The sequence below is a fragment of the Mixophyes fleayi genome, chromosome 3 (assembly GCF_038048845.1).
Source record: "Mixophyes fleayi isolate aMixFle1 chromosome 3, aMixFle1.hap1, whole genome shotgun sequence".
Taxonomy (NCBI): Eukaryota; Metazoa; Chordata; class Amphibia; order Anura; family Limnodynastidae; genus Mixophyes; species Mixophyes fleayi.
This window is the reverse complement of record NC_134404.1, coordinates 274,020,811-274,038,608: the sequence shown is the minus strand read 5'-3', so window position 1 is coordinate 274,038,608 and position 17,798 is coordinate 274,020,811. Positions and strand designations below refer to the sequence as shown.

The window sequence follows — 17,798 nt, the reverse complement described above, 5'->3', positions numbered from 1 at the left end:
AATTGCAGGGCCCAGTACAAATGTAACAGGCAGGGTCCCCCTCCTGCCTTGTGTCACCCTACCCTCGATTTTAAATTATTCTCTACCCAACATTAGCCCCCCCCAATTATCTAGTCACTCCTCATCCCCAGTTCCATCTAACCCCTGCAGTAGTTTACTTACCTCTCTACGTCTTCTTGCTGTCTCCTTTCTACTGACAGTGCTGTGACGTTATTAATTACATGCTGTCAGCGATGCTGCAGGGAGTATCCCTGCCTTGTTGCGGCTCTCTGTCTGGGGGGCTGGGGCTGAAGCAAATGGCGGCAGCTGTGGAGCCTCGACATCTTTGGAGTGGAGGCAGATATGCTGCCTACAAGGGGGTCCTCTGCCGCATCCTTAATTAGGGTTCCCCCACACCACCTGTCATCTCCAGAGCAGCTGCTGTCTAGAAATGGCGCCCGCTACCTTCCTTAATTCACTGAAGAGGCCCCCGCCACTAAGAAATTTGCCTGGGGCCAGGGCTGGTGGGGCCCCAATCTGCTGTTGGGCCCCATTCTGCTGTACTCCCTGTACCCCCCCCCCCCCTCTGACAGCAACCCTGAGGGTCTGCTATATAAGAGATCTTTGTATATTTTGTGGAAATGCCTTATTTGTAAATACTGGAAACAGTTCTTATAAGGAATATTAAATTTGACCTGTAAGTCAGCAAAGGGGGGTGGGGTGGGGGGGGGGGGGGGGGCTGGTTTATTTGTGGTTAAAGTAAATCAATCTAATAACAGCTTGCAATAATATGTAATGTTCAATGTCTGTATGCCATGTAATATATATATATATATATATATATATATATATATATATATTATATATATATATACACATATATATATACATACATATATATACATACACACACACACATACACACACACACACACAGCATATGTATTATTAGTCACAAATACAACATACAAAATAAAGAAGCTATGGAAAACCCCTAATGACTGAACACAACACATACTGTATTTCCTTGATGAAGGGAAGTCATTATTTCACTGTATGTTGCAATACAGAGTAGTTTATTTCTTTCGGGTTCCAATATTCAATAGCTCATTACATGAGTCACAATATAAATGTCTACCTATATATTATACCTAATAAAAAAATGATGCCCAAAAACGTTCAAGAGTTGAAACTTAAGTTTCGCCGTTGAGCCTATTTTGGCACTTTTTGGACAGGTCACACAATATACCTCGTTTATTCTGTAAACTTTGAATTTTCAGAAAATACCATTATTTTGCTTATACCTTCTATTACAACAAAACAAATCTACCCGAAGGAACCAAGAAAGTGTTTTTTAAATGAGAGTGCAAGAAAGTGAACTGAAAGCAAAATCGTTTTTTTTACATAAACAATACCCAGAAATAATTTGTGGTTCTCGCTTTGACATCAATTCACCTTTCCAAAACATCAAAAAGCAGGATTCTACACATGGTTTTATTATTAAAACCTGCACTTGAAAATCATTAAGTTTCTAAAAAAAAAAAAAATTGTTGCCATTTTGCAGGGCTGAAGATAAGTCCCACTAGTCCTTAGCACTGAAGGGGTTAAAATGACCAGTTAAATATAGAAAAAGAAAATGGGTTCTGTTGTGAAATTAGTGGGCAGAATATAATTCATAGGGGGGGGGGGGATTCAAATGACCGTGTTACTGTAAAAAGTAAAGCGGCCTGTGCACTCTTAATGACATAACGGAAATAGTGCGCATAATTATGGCAATTTCAATGCTGGCTTTTTGCTCGTGGCTCAAGGAGCCACAATCAGAAAGCGGGTTTAAAATTGGTAAAATGATTTTATATATTATATATACTTATTCTCAACTTTCTTGCCTTAAAAACAAGAGTAAATGTCTTTATAGAGTACCTGTCATGTATATATAGTGGAAGCAGCCATTTTATGGGCCAATTCATGAGACTAAAGCTAATAAATTCACTAGGATCCAGTCTCTAAAGCTTATGGCACAGTGATGGATGAGAATAGTTCATGGTGAACAAAAGTGCTCAATATTATTTATTCATTATAAAAAATGGCTGCCTCCGCTCGCTGTAGTGATGGGTACACTTTTGATTTTTTGCCAAATTAGTGGCTTTCACAGAGCTTTAACCAAATAATTTTGGCACCTCATGGCAATTAAGTTTTCTCTGCAAGCTTTTTGTAAATGACATAAAGGTGTCAGTAGACTTTCACAAAATGCTAATATATTTATAATCTACAGTTTATGCATGGTTTCCTAAATAATGGTTTCTGAGGTGCAGCCTTACCTCAACAATACTTTTTAAATCTTGTACATATGTCCTCTCAGTCTGGAGGATTTCTTGGACCACTCTGTCAACATACATAAGCTTTGGACTTGGCGGCGCCACCACTTCAGTCTTTGAACAGTTCTTGAGCGATCCCTTGGATTCATTCCATGGTAGAGTCATTCGCTCATCAGAAGGTTTTTCCCTGGGGCTTACACGAGCCTGTTCTCTGGTGCAGTTAGTCCGCATGTCATCATTTGACAGCTGCCGGGAAGGAACCAATTCTAGTTTTATGGCCCCTACTTCCTTATCCTGGTGAAACAAACCCAAGTGACTATTTGATGCCAAGGTCATCCGACTCCCAAATGAACAGTGACTATCCCGGGAAGAGGCAGATGAGGAAGTTGAACCAAAGCTGACAGGTCTGTCACTGTCTGACATCTCCATGTTTTTGATTCCACAGTAACGGAAATGTCTGTTTGTCCTGTGGAGGTCTACCTCTGATGTCCTGGGGCGTGGAGGTTCTGTTACAGATGGTAGAGGATCAAGAGGCAAATGGTAGTCATCTATATAGCAAAAACACAAAACAGTATTTTTATTAGCATTTTAGAACGTTACTATAAAGTAAAGAAATCTGCTATCCCAAATAGATATCAATAGCATTGCATACTTAGTTATTTAGTTATAAAACAGATATTTACACTTCCAGCTTTCGCCTCTCTCTCCTTTGTCACTAGCATGCATGAAAACAAGAGGGAGGGGCGAATTCAGGAAGCACTGTAGCAAAATAGCACCTAAAATACAAGCTGGCTTACATTAAAGAGCTACTAATAACAGTCACAATTATATGTGTAAAAGCTGATCATAGTCCAGTAGATCCATGCGCTTGATCTGTGTCATATTTATCCATGTGGGTAAGGCAGAGTTACCCGGTTACAATAGCCCGCCTATGATGTGTGGAGTTTTTATGTTCTCCCCGTGTTTGTGTGGGTTTCCGGGTGCTCCGGTTTCCTTCCACAATCCAAAAACATACTAGTAGGTTAATTGGCTGCCATCAAATTGACCGTAATTTGTGTTAGTGAATTTAGAATGCAAGCTCTATTGGCACAGGGACTGATGTGAGCGAGTTCTCTGTACAGTGTTGCAGAATTAGTAGCGCTATATAAATAAGTGATGATGATTATGATCACAGAAATTCTTACATTGCATTTATAAGGTGAAAGGATTTTTCGTCACCTCATCTCATTTATTCCCATCCCGTCTATAGTCACTTTGAGCTCACACACACTGATTTGTGTTCAGTTTGAGTTAAGTTACCTAATTCGCCATCTAGATTCCTGCATGTATAGTCAGCTAAATAGTTTCAGGAGCTTTTCAGGAGAACTGAAGATACAAGATATAAACCATACCTGCCTACTCTCCCGGAATTACCGGAAGGCTCCCGAAGAGTAGGAAAAACTCCCAAAATTTGGCGAAATTCACGGCATTGAATGGAGGGGGCGAGGCTTAATGGTGTCATTAAGCTCCGCCCCCTCCATTCAATGCCGTGAATTTTGGCTTTTTTTATAGTGAGGGCGTGGCTATGGTGACAAGAGATGTCACCACACCCTCCTCCTAGCCCATGTCACATGCCTTCTTCCCCGGATCTCCCGGGGGAGAAATCTTACAAGTGTGCATGTATGATATAAACATGTGACTTCCAGCGAGATGTTTTTTTTTTTTTTGTGTAAAGAGGTGTGTCTGATAGGAGTCAAACTAAGTTGTTTTGCTTTACAGTAGCCACAAACACTTTCCTCACCACCAGCTACAATTGTTATTCCGCTACCGTATGCATCAATTATTTGCCCACAACTCTTGGGGGGAATTCAAGGAACCACAAAGTCTCTCCAGAACGTCCATGAGACACTTCAAGGCGGAGATTTAACAGAAATCTCTGTTCATTTTTCCTTGCATGGGAAAATGAGCAAAGATTTCTATTGTAATTTCTCCAAATCGCCGCCAATTGAATTTCCCCCCTTAGACTGTAAGCTCATTTGGGCAGGTTCATCTTTAACTTCGGTTTCATTTTATTGTGTGTAATATGTTTGTATCTTCATGCCCTCAATATACAAAGCTGCATAATGAGTAATAAGGATAAAAATTACCATCAACATCTTTAGGTTGATAACGAGATTAAAGAGCTCATTGGTGACCCTGCAATATTTCTCAAAATTGGTTTGTTAATATTTGTCAGCTTCTGACTATGCTTTTAAAGTACTGTTTCCCCGACAAAGAAAACAATGTAATCTAGAATTAAATTGGAAATTAACGGAGCTTGATCAGTAAAGCTTTGCCAAATCCACATATGTTTGTGTGAACTCTTGATACTAGACACACCATACTATCAGCACAAAAATTGTGCATTATATTTTAACTAAAAAGACAGACAGAGCAGCCTATAACAGTCCTGCAATAAGATAATATATTATAGGATACTTTATTGAAGACAAATATTTGGAGGATGACCAGTGTAATGGATGAAATAAGGGGACTGTAAAACATTACATAATTTCTATTGCGACAGTAAACAGTATTCTTGTATTTTAGGACTCCCACTCCACTCAATTGAATTGCAAGAATACAAAGATGGTTATTATATTCTTCCCTCTAGACTTTTTCAAACACAGAAGAAGATTGTGCAGTGGAAACTTCACTGAAATGCTCTACTACTCAAATATAGCTGGCTTAACGGAGGTCACATACCAGCAACACTACAGCTGACAGTATTTGTTCATTACATGCTAACCCTTAGCAACAGTTTTGATGAGGTCACGTCAGGGCTGTTTGTTAAAATGAAAATCACCCAGTCGAAACCAATAAGATCATCTTGACTAGAAAGATCAACAATGTTGAGGAACATATATTCTCATGCAATTTTCACTTCCTGTCCTGCAGACCAGTGTATGGTTGTTAAAAAAACACTGAAGGAATCACTTAGAGCTGGGTCAGTATATATGTAACAAATATATAAAATACAATCGTGGGCATTTATGAAAATTGGGGCCAAAGGAAAAGGTGATGTTGTCTGTAACAAATCAGGCGTTTACATTTTCTAAACTGTTCTTGTCCTGTCACTCTCCCATCCATTCCCTCACATCTTTGGTCATCAGCAGCTTCCAGCTAGCAAAGCAGAAGAGGAAGTTGTTGTTTTTTCTCCCTTCTTCGGTCCCTAATTCTATCATGCTATCAATGCACTACAGCGATTCCAGAAAGGAGCGCATGATACTTATGTCACTTTGTGCTCCTTTTACAGTTAATTATTGATGGGTTCCCATGGACCGGAGCACTGGGGGAGGTGGAAAGAGGCAAATCAGGGGCCAGGTCATTAGGCGAGAACCTAGTCTCTACCCCCCCCCTTCCTTAGGATTTTGCCATCTGAGGGGGGGGTTCTCATCTTGCCCTATGTGAGGAATGGTCCTGTGCACTAGATAAATGGCTGAATCTAATTGATGGCTATGAGCAACCCTAGATTCTTTACACCAGTTCACATAAATGTTCCCCAACATGCACCACTAACTCGGAGGATTGTTTTGTACAATCTTGTGGATGCATTCGGAGTTTTATTTATTTTTAACATCTTGATAAAATGCATTTGCCATCTGCTTGCAATAAAATGCATCTGGTTAGAAGAACTTAATTCTGATTAATATTAAATGAATATAGTACACAAATTATGTTAATATATGCAAAAACTCCTGTAAACAAAATATATTTATATATATATATATATATATATATATATATATATATATATATATATATATATATATACACATCTCATGTTGTGATGTCATTACTTTTGTGTTCATTAAAAAGTGTGTATTATAAGTTATAACACACCCCCTACCATAAATTATTATGCATTGTAGAAACCTCCTTAACCCTTATAAAATTATTTGGCCTGCAGCCTTGTGCCTCTATGTGCTCATGGAACTGTTCGGTACCTCACAATATACTTTATGGGAAGGGTGCATAAATCAAACATTGAACGTGCATTTAAAGGCTTGTAAATAGTATGATATATATAGTGCTTAAAATGATAGCACTTCAGCATTCATACAAATAACATAACCCTGACCTATTGTAATGTATAATAATATAGGTGAAGTGGTCTCGGAATTTATAATTTACACTAGTTACATTACCACATATATATTTTATTATTACTCATATATTACATTAACTGTATAAAAAATGAAACATAATATTTTCTTCATTATAAAATACATCTAGAGGGCCTGCTTCATTAAGGAACGTAAATGCTGAGACGTGCAGTATTTTGTGTAAAATCGCTCTGCGTATGCCCAGAAACTGACTATAACCAGTATAGTCAGTGAACACAACAACATCCAATTAATCTTCGAGCGCAAAGGAACATTATGACAGCCTATGATTTCAGGGACGGATTTGGGGAGGGTACTAGGCAAATCCATAGATGGTAAGCTTGCGAGCAGGGCCTTCTCACCTCTCTGTCTGTTTTACCCAGTTTGTTTATCAGTTTACTATGTTTGTCCCCAATTGTAAAGCGCTACGGAATATGTTGGCGCTATATAAATAAATGATGATGATACGCACAAAGTCAATGCACAGTAAAGGCTTGCCAAGCTCGAGTGTACACAGCAACGTCCGATTCAAGCTTTGGGCACCTCAGGTACATGTTTCTCTGTCGTATAACTCGAACCAGCTACAGGACAGATGTAAGTGCTGAGTGATAGAGATGATGGTCATGTATGCATGCTAGAACATGTGTTTGCAATCAGGAGCAACTGTAAAAATGCATTTTATGTACAGAAGACATTAAAAACATCATAATTGTAACCCCCTGTCACCGTGTGTATTGTGGGGTGCAAAGGGTACACAGTGCACCTCCTTCTCAAACCCTGGCTAGCTGATAGGCATGGGTGTAGATGATCAGGGGGTCCCTGCACATGCAGGTGTTTCTCTATAGTTAGTGGGACACAGGTAATGTCACTTTGTGATGCAGTGTAATAGAAGTCACAATAATTTGGGCGCCAGACCATCTCTATGATAAACTGAACTTTTATTTACACTCCTCTTCCTCCAGCACGATAATCATAATGGTTGCAGCAATAAAGAAAAATATATACAGCTCCTCACTCTCTCCAGCACAGTTCTTAATGTTATCCAGATGTTAAATAACATAATTTACATGTCTCTTGCACTCCATACTCACTGCAGATCACCCTCCTCTGCAAGGGCACTCAAATGGATGCTAATAGGCAGGCAGCTTCTCCTCCATGCAGCTCTGACACACTCTGTGTACCTCTCAACTGCAGCTCATCCCTCCTCTGCGGGGATGATGTCTCCTGTGCTCTGACACGTCACTCTGTGTACTCTCAGCCTCAGGATCTGACACTACAGCTACCTTGCCTCTTGTAGCAGCCCTCACCCCAGGGCCTCTTACATGGGAAGTGTCCCCCTCTCTCTTGGGTTATCTATAGTGGCATGGAGTTCTCCCCCTCATCCAGGGCACACATTCCTTGCCCTGGCTCAGTCACCACGCTCAGACAGCCAGGCAATGCTGGGGGAGCCTGGGAGCTTCCACCCCAGGTCCCCAGCTACCATCTCTCCTGTGTCTTCTCTCTGTCTCTATCTCTCTATCCCCCCTTAATGGCCACCCCTCCTTCCTCTCACAGGCTGGGCTGGGTTATCACCATGGTAACCAGTTTATGTAATTTTTTATAAACTTCTAACTTACCCTCTAGGTGACCCCTCCTGTATTCACTGAAGTGCAGGGTTTTACTAGAACACCACTAGGGGGGTGTTACATAATAAATGTATTTTATGTTATTTCATTAATGACTATATTACATAGCTGCCTACTCTCCCGGAATGTCTGGGTGACTCCCGAATTTTTGGGGTTTCTCCCGGACTCCCGAGAGAGCAGGCAAAAATCCCGGGACCAGCAACTCCCTGTTGTTGTTGACGGTGGGGGCGGAGCTAACTGCGGCATAGTGGCCACCCCCTGCTACTATTGGCCAGAATTTCCTACGATTGACAGGGGGCAGAGCCTAACTGAGCATCCCGCATGGCCACGCCCCCTCAACGGACCCCCTCCCGGACTGCTGATCTCAAGAGTAGGTAAGTATGCTATATTATTAACAGATGACATTATTTGATTTCGTTTTCTCTGCGTTCTGTTGGGACTTTATAGTCCACATATGTACCGCAGTGTATGGTCTGTCAGAGCAAACCAAGACCTGTTTCAACGAGACGTTTCTTCAGGTCCGCTCCTTGTTGAATTCAGACGTGCGTTTGCCCAAATTACGTGCGTTTTTTATAAAAACGCAATTTACATTCACTTTGCGTGACTTAATGAATAAGGCCAACAATATTTTAGAAATACTCTCTGAAAGTAAATCAAACCAGCTTGCTATATTTACAGACACAATGGAATAATGGGTTGCTTAGCTGCTTTCCCAAGGAAATGTCACGTGTCTCTCAAGTAAGTCCCATTATTGTTTCATTCTTCCAAGAATTTAGACTTCCCAAACTTAGCAGGCTACACCCTTTGCAAAACTATATAACTTAACAGAAAGCCTTCTGAATGACGCTACAATTACACATATGTATTCTATAGTGGGGCATTCATGCATGGCTGATTATTCTACACCTAGAGGCAGCATTTACAAAACAGGTGACCCTTTTTCTTGTCTTGCAAGTCAAGCAAGACGAGGGAAAAAGGCAATATTTATGCAGCCAGACAGAGCCAAGTTAAACTGCATAGTGTATTATGCAGCTTTGTTTGGAAAACGATAATGGGATTCCCCTTCTTTTATTTCTGGAGAGTGGAAAATGGGATTAGAACTTTAGATGAAGCGTAACACATTCTTTTGACTTCCCTGCTTAAGAAAATTCAAATGAATCTCATACTGTAATGAAACTACGGTTGTCTATTAGAACTATAAAATAATATAGCGCATAACACTAATAAAATGGGCATATATCTTTTGTACAGTAATCTGTTTTATGACAAATCCGTAAACTGTCAAACAAATATAATCTGTGAAGGCCAGCAATGTGCACATAAAGCACCTTCTGTATTATATGCTTGTTTTATCAGTGTATATGTTATTATTGTGTACTCTGTTTCTGATAAATGTGTACACTCGCCTAATGAACTGTTCTGAAAGTTTGCAATGGAACTTTTTGTTATTTTCCTCCACCATTTACAAAATACTACTTTTTTAATCATAACTTAAGGTATTCGCTACCACATAAAAACTCTGAATATTCAAAAGTAATGGTTGTAAACAAAACAAAAATCTGGTTAGGCACAACTTAACAGGCTATAGCCTTAGAAGCAAACAAAAATAAATATATATATATATATATATATATATATATATATATATATATATATATATATATATATATATATATATATATATATATATATATATACATACACACATTTTTTTTTTTTCCCCATCCCCTCTTCAGGAGGGTTTATGATGGAGCAGATAGCCCTCCCCTACACCACAGCAGGTAAACAGTGCATTCCAGCATTCAATTTAAGTTTGGTGCAGGAAAATCCATCAAACCCCTATTAGCCTGTGATTGGACATCGAGCAACCTGCACTAACACTCAACAGCCAACAAAAGAATGGGGGATTGAAGTAGTGGGCTGCACATTCTGAGCAGTATATTTGGTATCAGAATTACTTATTTGCCCCCAGGAAGGACTCTTTGTATGCTGCATATGATGGGAAATGAAGTGCACATGAGCATCATCCTGGCATTGGGCTATGCATTTTGGTATGAAACTATATAAAAATGCTTAAAACATCCAGCAACAAAAACAGGGAAATTGGTATTGGGCAATTTGTCAATATTAATCATCATAATGCACTACTGTTGCATACCATCAATTTGAATTAATCTTCAGTTTCACAGAATAAAACACAATCATTTTGCATACAAAATAAATGCGATACTATGCAGTTGATCAATATTAACAGAATACGTATATATAAAAAAATAAATAAATTTGAGCCGATTATTGGACGAAAACAGTGTAGTGTGTACCCAGCTTTACTGTGTAAGTTGCACTCAGTGACTGGCTGAACACAGCTCGAGCTTGGGGTACAGAGGACGCAGAAGTGGCATGGATATATAACAGCTACATGGCACGCTTTGTGGACCTCCTCAGAGAAGGACAGATGGACATATCATTGGTTGGTTGGACGGGACATCACTTCATCTATTTTCTTAGGAAACACACAAAATACTTATATAAAACAATTCCCATAAATTACAAACCAAAAACCACTGCCAATTATTGATTACTTCACATATTAGAAGCTACATTTTTAGTATTGTAAATTATAAAAAAATATTTTGCAGAAATTCATACAGAAAACAATAGAATGTGATCTAAGCAAATCTTGCTCATACTTCCCTCACAAGTTGAAAAACTAACTAGACGTCAGTTCTCACCAGGTGTTTTTTTGTGATTAGGTCCGAATGAAAGGCATTTAAAAAGTGAAATTTGACTGTCTGTAATTGACAAGCATGTTAAGGTTTTAGAGTGTGTCATTTCATTAGTGAACTATGGAGCAGATTTACAATGGGCTAAGAGACCTATTATTGTTATAGCATAGCCCAATCGGTGAAACGGGTTACTGCCACCGATAACGTTGCCGACGGCAAGTTTTGCCAGCAACGGCTTGTTTTGCATGATAAACCCTATTTAACAAGTATCCTGGTGCTACTTATACCGCCACAATAGCCGTTCTGTTATCGCCATCTCAGGATGGCAAGAACAGAACAAAACCATTAAAAATTCCTTGAATAAAGCATCTTAAAATAATTAAGGTTTTAAAATGCTGCTATATATGAGCAGAAGTACAAACAGTGGCCTAACAAACTGTAAATTAAATCTTACAGCTGCAAACCAATCAGTATCACTCAGCTGCCTCTGTGTTTTTTTTTCAGAAATAAAAATGATAAATGGCTTTTTAGCAGCGATAAAATACATCTTATTGTCACGATCAGGGTTCGGATTATAAACAGACCCTATATATTTAAAATAGTAGCGGTGCAAAGCAAACTAGATCACTTATGCAGCACAACAGTTAAGCAGATAAATATCCATTAATTGTAATAACTAAATGCCATTAGTAACAGAACGAGGATAAAAAAAAAACCAAAACACCACCCACTGCCCTTTATAATAATAAGGATATTGTCTGTGTCAATACAGTTTTCCAGTTTTGTGCCACATGTTGCTATGAACAGCAATTACTAACATGTACTGTGATAGTGATTGCCTTTTTTTGTATTATGTCTCTGCTATCTCCTTGTATGCTGGCTGTCACCCAGGTTGTTTGAATGAAATTTGAGTTATAAACCCCCCCACCCCCCAAAAAAAAAAACAAAAAAAAAAAAAAACACAGAAGGAAAAAAAATAAAACAACCTCCTGTCCAAAGGAAGTCTTCATGCCATCTAGAGAAAGGCTTTCTGTTTTATTTCAAAGATTTAAAGACTGCACTTAGAAGGGGGAGAGAGTGTGCGACTGTATCTCACCACATAAAAATGTCCTTGTACAGTGAATGAACAAAACCCAGCCCACATATTACAGTTTCCCTTAGTACAGCAGCCTGCTGTGACCCAGCAATGTACAGCACCATGGACAAATCAATTTTGGCATTCATCTGTGCCAGGATTAGCTCACTGGGCTCTCAGGTAAATGAGAGTGCTCAGCTAGAACTTCCTGCTCTTGAACAGGGAAATAAAACGAGTCAGGTTTTACTGGGGGGAAAAAAATTGCAGCGCAAAAGATTTTGATGAAACCAGACTCGTAGACCTGCTTTCTCCCTGCCCTAATAGTACTTCAAATACCCCTCCCTTTAATGTGTGGGACTTCAGACTTCAGCAAGGATAAGAGTCTTAAATGAAACATGACATCATTCAATTGAGGCCAGAACAATAGACATCACTGTGGGTAGCCTTAAATAATACACTTCGCTGAACAAGACTCATCCAAATTCTTACTGCAGAAGGCCGCTTTCCGAAAAGTGAAGCAATTTAAGTTCCACGGTTTCATTTTACTGTAAGTGATAAGGAGTTTTCAGACATTTGGAATGTCTTCACCTAGGGCATTTACATTGGTCATTCACAATGCCACTTTGTATTCCCAAAATGCCAATCAAAATACCACATTTGCACCAGCAAGCCAGCATTAATCAGCTAATAAATGCATGAGGTTGATACAATGAGAAACAGTTAATCAATGACTTAGCAAAACAATATATGCCTTTATTGCTCTAACTGTTATTTTAATACTTTAAACACATGTATGCACAACACAATGTTTCTAGGGTCATAAAATAAAAACACAATCAAAACACACAAAGTGCCACATCTATTAAAGACAGGCCCATTATTCTCTCACTTGTATAATTAATTTAAACTATACAAGAGGTAACTGTAAGACCAGCTGTATTTGATGTTGTTAGGCAGACTTAACTTTTGTACCAAAACTGACTGAATGTGTGGCCACAAAAGTGTTTTTGAGGGTTAACAATATGGGGAGATGCTAACTGGGCCCATAAAAACTAACTATATTTTTATATATATATATATATATATATATATATATATATATATATATATATATATATATATATATATATATATATATATATATATACACACACACACACATACACATTGAAGTGGGCAGGATGTGAGCCTCAAAGATGCGTGATTTGCGACAAATCGTGTAAATTTGGCCGCATTCCTGGGTCAAAATTGGCAAGGACTGTCACGAGCCGCGGCGGTACTCACAGCTTCTGGCCCCCTCTGGCGTCCCGGCCGTCACCTTGACGACCGGGGCGTCACTTCCGGATCCTGGCCGACCGTTGCCAAGGCATCGGTCGGAAGCTTTGTGCCCTGCGCTGCGTCCCGACAACGCAGCGCCACTAACATGTGGCTTGATTTAACAAGTGGGCTGATTAATGCTTGGTACATTAATCATGCAGGGGGCTGTGTGTGATTCAGAGCTAGGCTCTGATTGGTGGCCACTAGTATTTAAGGCAGTGAGGTCTGCAGCCTCACTGTCGGTTATAGCTTCTGTCTCACAGTCTGCTGACCTGCTTGTTCCTGTTCCTGTGTATTGTATTCTGCTGACCTCTCGTGTATGACCCTTGGCTTGGATTTGAACTTTGCTTGTGTATCCCGTGACCCTGACTTTTGGCCTGTTTACCGTTTCTCCTGTTTGCCTGTGACCCTTGACCCCGGCCTGTTAACTTGACTTGCTACCTGCTGCCGGCCCTTGACCTCTACGTGGACCTCACTCCGCTTGCCTGGGTTCTCCCCAGCCGGTACACACTTCACGACCCTCTGTAAGTCTGCAGCCCAGTCTGTCCCCACCATCAGGGGCTCCAGTGAACACCTGATTGGCAGAGTAGACTCCGGGTTGTGTTGTGCTGGCTGGAGGGGTTCCTAACAAGGACTCCCCCTTTCCATCATACAGCCGCACTCCCTCCCCTGGGATCCCCCGGAATTAACAAATGAAAGTCAACAAGTATGAGCCATTGTAATTCACATCAAAAAGCAAGTTCATCACGGAGCTTCTAATCAGCCCCAATTCCCCAAAAATTATAATATAGTTAGGTATCTTCGATGTAAAGTGCAGGTTACAAACACTTTGTGCAATACTGATTAAACAGCAGAAAAGTGGAAGGTAATACATATACACATCTATTTAGACATCCATGCTTTCACTACTTATGCTAGCAATGTTGTTCTTTGTTAATAAAACTGTTGTCTTTATACCGTTCAAAATAATCATCCACCGTACTTTGGATGTTGACAGTAGGATCAGGTGGAGTTACAGCTGAGGTGTCACTAATTCTGGTCAATTCTTTTACAGTAGACAAGACCAGATGTCAAAATGTTGTGCTGAGTCATCTGCATCATCCCTGGGTCTCTTGGGAAAGCTAAATATTTTCCTAGCAGCAGTTGAGTGAGAAACTGAAGGAGACACTGTCCTGTCAGGTAACACTTGAGCTGTCATCTTGCTCACCAGGAGCTCCTTGCATCTCTTCAGATCTGGGTCAGTTGGAAACAAAGAGAAGACAAAGCTCTTGAATCGAGGATCAAGCACGTTCGCCAAAATGTAGTGATCCAATTTCAAGATTTTGATAACTCTTGGATCCTGGTGAAGCAATTAAAGTACTTGATCTACAAGTCCGACATACTTACAGTAATCACTTTGTTTCATCTCCTCCTTCAGTTTCTCAAGCTGCTTTTCCAAAAGTCTAATTAAGGGAATCACTTGGCTCAAGCTAACAGTGTCTAAACGCACTTCACAGGAGACTACATCGAATGGTTTCGGCACCTTGCACAACACGGAAAGTATTCTCCACAGCACTTGAGTAAAATACATTCCCCCTCCTTTCCCAATGTTGTCATGGCTTGTGGAGTAAGCCAGGATGGCTTTTCGCTGTACCTCCATCCTCAGAAGCATATACAGGGAAGAATTCCACCTTGTTACCACCTCCTGCTTCAGTTGGTGGCAGGACAAATTAAATTGCTCTTGTAGCTGCTGCAATCTCCTACACGCTGTTGCCGAATGCCGGAAATGTCCAGATATTTTACTGGCCACAGACAGCATCTCCTGCACGTCAGTGTCATTTTTTAAAAATCTCTGCACAACCATTTATAAGGTGAACAAAACAAGGAATGTGCTGGAATTCACCCAGCTGTAATGCTTTCACAATATTGGTGGCGTTATCAGAAATGACATATCCTGAGGAGAGTCCAAGCGGGATAAGCCATGTTGCAATGACATCCCTTAGTTTCTGTAACAGGTTGTCAGCTGTATGCCTCTAAATGAAGCTGGTGATACACAGAGTAGCCTGTCTCTGACAAATGCGACGTACTTGGGTACATGCTGCTGCTGTTCTTGCTGGTGAAGGCGAATCACCAATGCAGTGGGCTGTCACAGTCATATAATCTTTAGTTTGCCCAGTTCCGCTTGTCCACATATCTGTGGTTAAGTGTACAGTGGGTAGAATGGCATTTTGTAGTGAAATAATTACATTTTTACGAACCTTCTGGTAGAGGCGAGAAATATTTTTTCTAGTAAAATGGTGTTGTGATGGAATTTGGTAACAGGACACAAGACCTCAAGTAACTGTCTAAAACCAGCTGCATGAATAGTGGATATTGGACGCAGATTTAATACTAGCATAGTCCCCATGGCGTCTGTGATTCACTTTGTGACTGGGTAACAGCTTTCATACTTGCTTCCTCTTGCAAAGGATTGTTTAACAGTAAATTGTTGTAAACTATTAGCAGTCTTCTTCTTGGTCTGCTTCTGGGATGAAGATTCACCCCCAACAGCAGCAACAGTGGGACTAACGCTCAAGAATTCTTCTGAGGAATACAGGATAGTGGAGTCGTCATCTAGCCTTAGCAACTTGGATGCAGGACTAACTCCGATCGCTACTGAGGGTATTGAGGAGGATGGTGTTGTGGGTGTAGATTGCAGGTGTCGGGATTTAGCTGACAGAAGTGACCTAGCTGATGCTGCACTGCTTGTTGTTATTTTTTTAACTGTTGTCAGGATTTGGGTACAAATTAATTCCACACATAAGAGGTGGATTTTTTGGTCTTATGCCCAGGCATGACAATGGCCTTCTTCTTATCACGTGCAAGAACTGCTTTCATCGGTACAGGACTTACACAAACATCATCATCCTCATCAACATCATCCTCATTAGCGCCCTCGTTGGCTACACAAATATCCCCCTCATCCTGTTGCAATTCCAAAGTGGCATCCTCATTTTGTGTATCACCGGCTACACTTGGGCTGTTCATGCACACATCTGCAGAAATGCTGAAAGGGGCCATCTTTATGGGTACACTATCAGAATGGTCAGAATTACACATAGCACTCGTGGATAGACCATACTTGCCAACTCTCCCGGAATGTCCGGGAGACTCCCGCATTTTGCGAGAGTCTCCCGGACTCCCGGGCAAGTGTGGCAATCTCCCGTATTCTGCCCACTTCACTAGGAAGTGCTCCACTTCCTAGTGAAGTGGGCAGAATTAGATCCCAAACGCCGCGATTCTCGGTGAATCGCGGCATTTAGCCCCGCCCCCGCTGTCAAATAACGCGATTTGCTTCATTACGTCGCGGGGCCAAAATGACGCGATTTCGGCGCCCCGCCCCCCGCACGCCCACCTGCTACAGAGGTCTCCCGGACACCAACTTAAAAAAGTTGGTAAGTATGGGATAGACTCTCCTCTGGGATTTGTGTCATTTCTGAATCCGAGCATACATTTTCCTGTAATGCCTTACTGTTTTCTTACACGTAAAAGTTTTTGGACACCACTTTTGGAGTCCGAATGACAACTTCTTGCTTGGTGATGACTGACCTTACAAGAAGATGCCTCAGTGACAGTTGCAGAACTAGCACTCCTACAGAAAGGCGAAGGCCTCATTCTTTCCTTGCCACTGCAGGTGTAGAATGGCATGTTGGAAAGTTTATTTTTTTCTGCAGATAACTTTGCCTGGATTACAGGTCTTTTTTTCTTGACCAAGGTGTTTTTTTACATTTTTGTTTCCCTGACTTACAAACACTATACACATTAACATAGGCTTTACCAGATGATGTAGAGGGATTAACATCATCATGACTAGTGCCAGCAGCTGTACTTCTGTGTACTGCTGTAAATCCATTTTGATAACACTGTATATTTGACTGCAAATTCATAGGACCAAGCCTGCCAGCACTAGTATTTCAGCAATGACAATTAACAATGGAGCGCTCCTGAATGTCACTGAGACTTTGAAGAACACTGCTACCCTTCCTCTGCCTTTTCTACCTATGACGCTGCCAAACTGCTCTAGAGACTACCAAGAACCGTGCTACCCCTTATGTGTCCCCCTGTGAAATGGCGCTGGATCACCATTGAGGGCGGTACCTATAGAATCCAAAACTCACAAGATCCGATGACGTAACAATGACGTTTTGCCTCGTTTTCAATTCCGAGGGCGCGAAAGTACCGAGCCGCCTCAGCTCAGCTCGGTACTCGGATCTGCTAAGTTCGGGTATGTTCGGTTCTTGGGGAACTGAGCCTGAGCATCTCTAGTTAGAAGTTATTAACTTAGAAATTAAATTTAAGAATTTTTGTAAACCATTAACTACTACCCAACTTTATTAATTTTCTTATTCAGAATTGTAGCTTTAAGTTAAATAAACTTAGGGATCATTTTATTTTGTAGACACAAATATATACACTCTCCATTGCATTCTTTGCAGGTTTCCCTGCAATGCAGTACTAGCTTGCTGCAGTAGTACTCATAAATATATGGCAAGTGAAAACTGCATTTCAGAAGAAGGTTGTATCCAAGAGAATTAAAAAAAAAACAAAACACTGCATTCAAAACAATATTCATAGATATTTTTAAAACCAGCCTAAAATTTGAACATTGATCTACACTA

At 40.5% G+C, this 17,798-nt stretch overlaps 1 protein-coding gene across 5 annotated transcripts in view; it reads right to left on the bottom strand.

Moving 5' to 3' along the window:
* The window catches only part of PLEKHG1 (pleckstrin homology and RhoGEF domain containing G1), a 188,652-nt gene that overhangs the window by 50,323 nt on the left and 120,531 nt on the right, over nt 1-17,798 (bottom strand). For all 5 annotated transcript variants that reach the window (XM_075203613.1, XM_075203614.1, XM_075203616.1 and 2 more), the window contains one exon: nt 2,298-2,842. In XM_075203613.1, the coding sequence (XP_075059714.1) occupies nt 2,298-2,842 (545 nt within the window). The remainder of the gene's footprint in view (nt 1-2,297; nt 2,843-17,798) is intronic.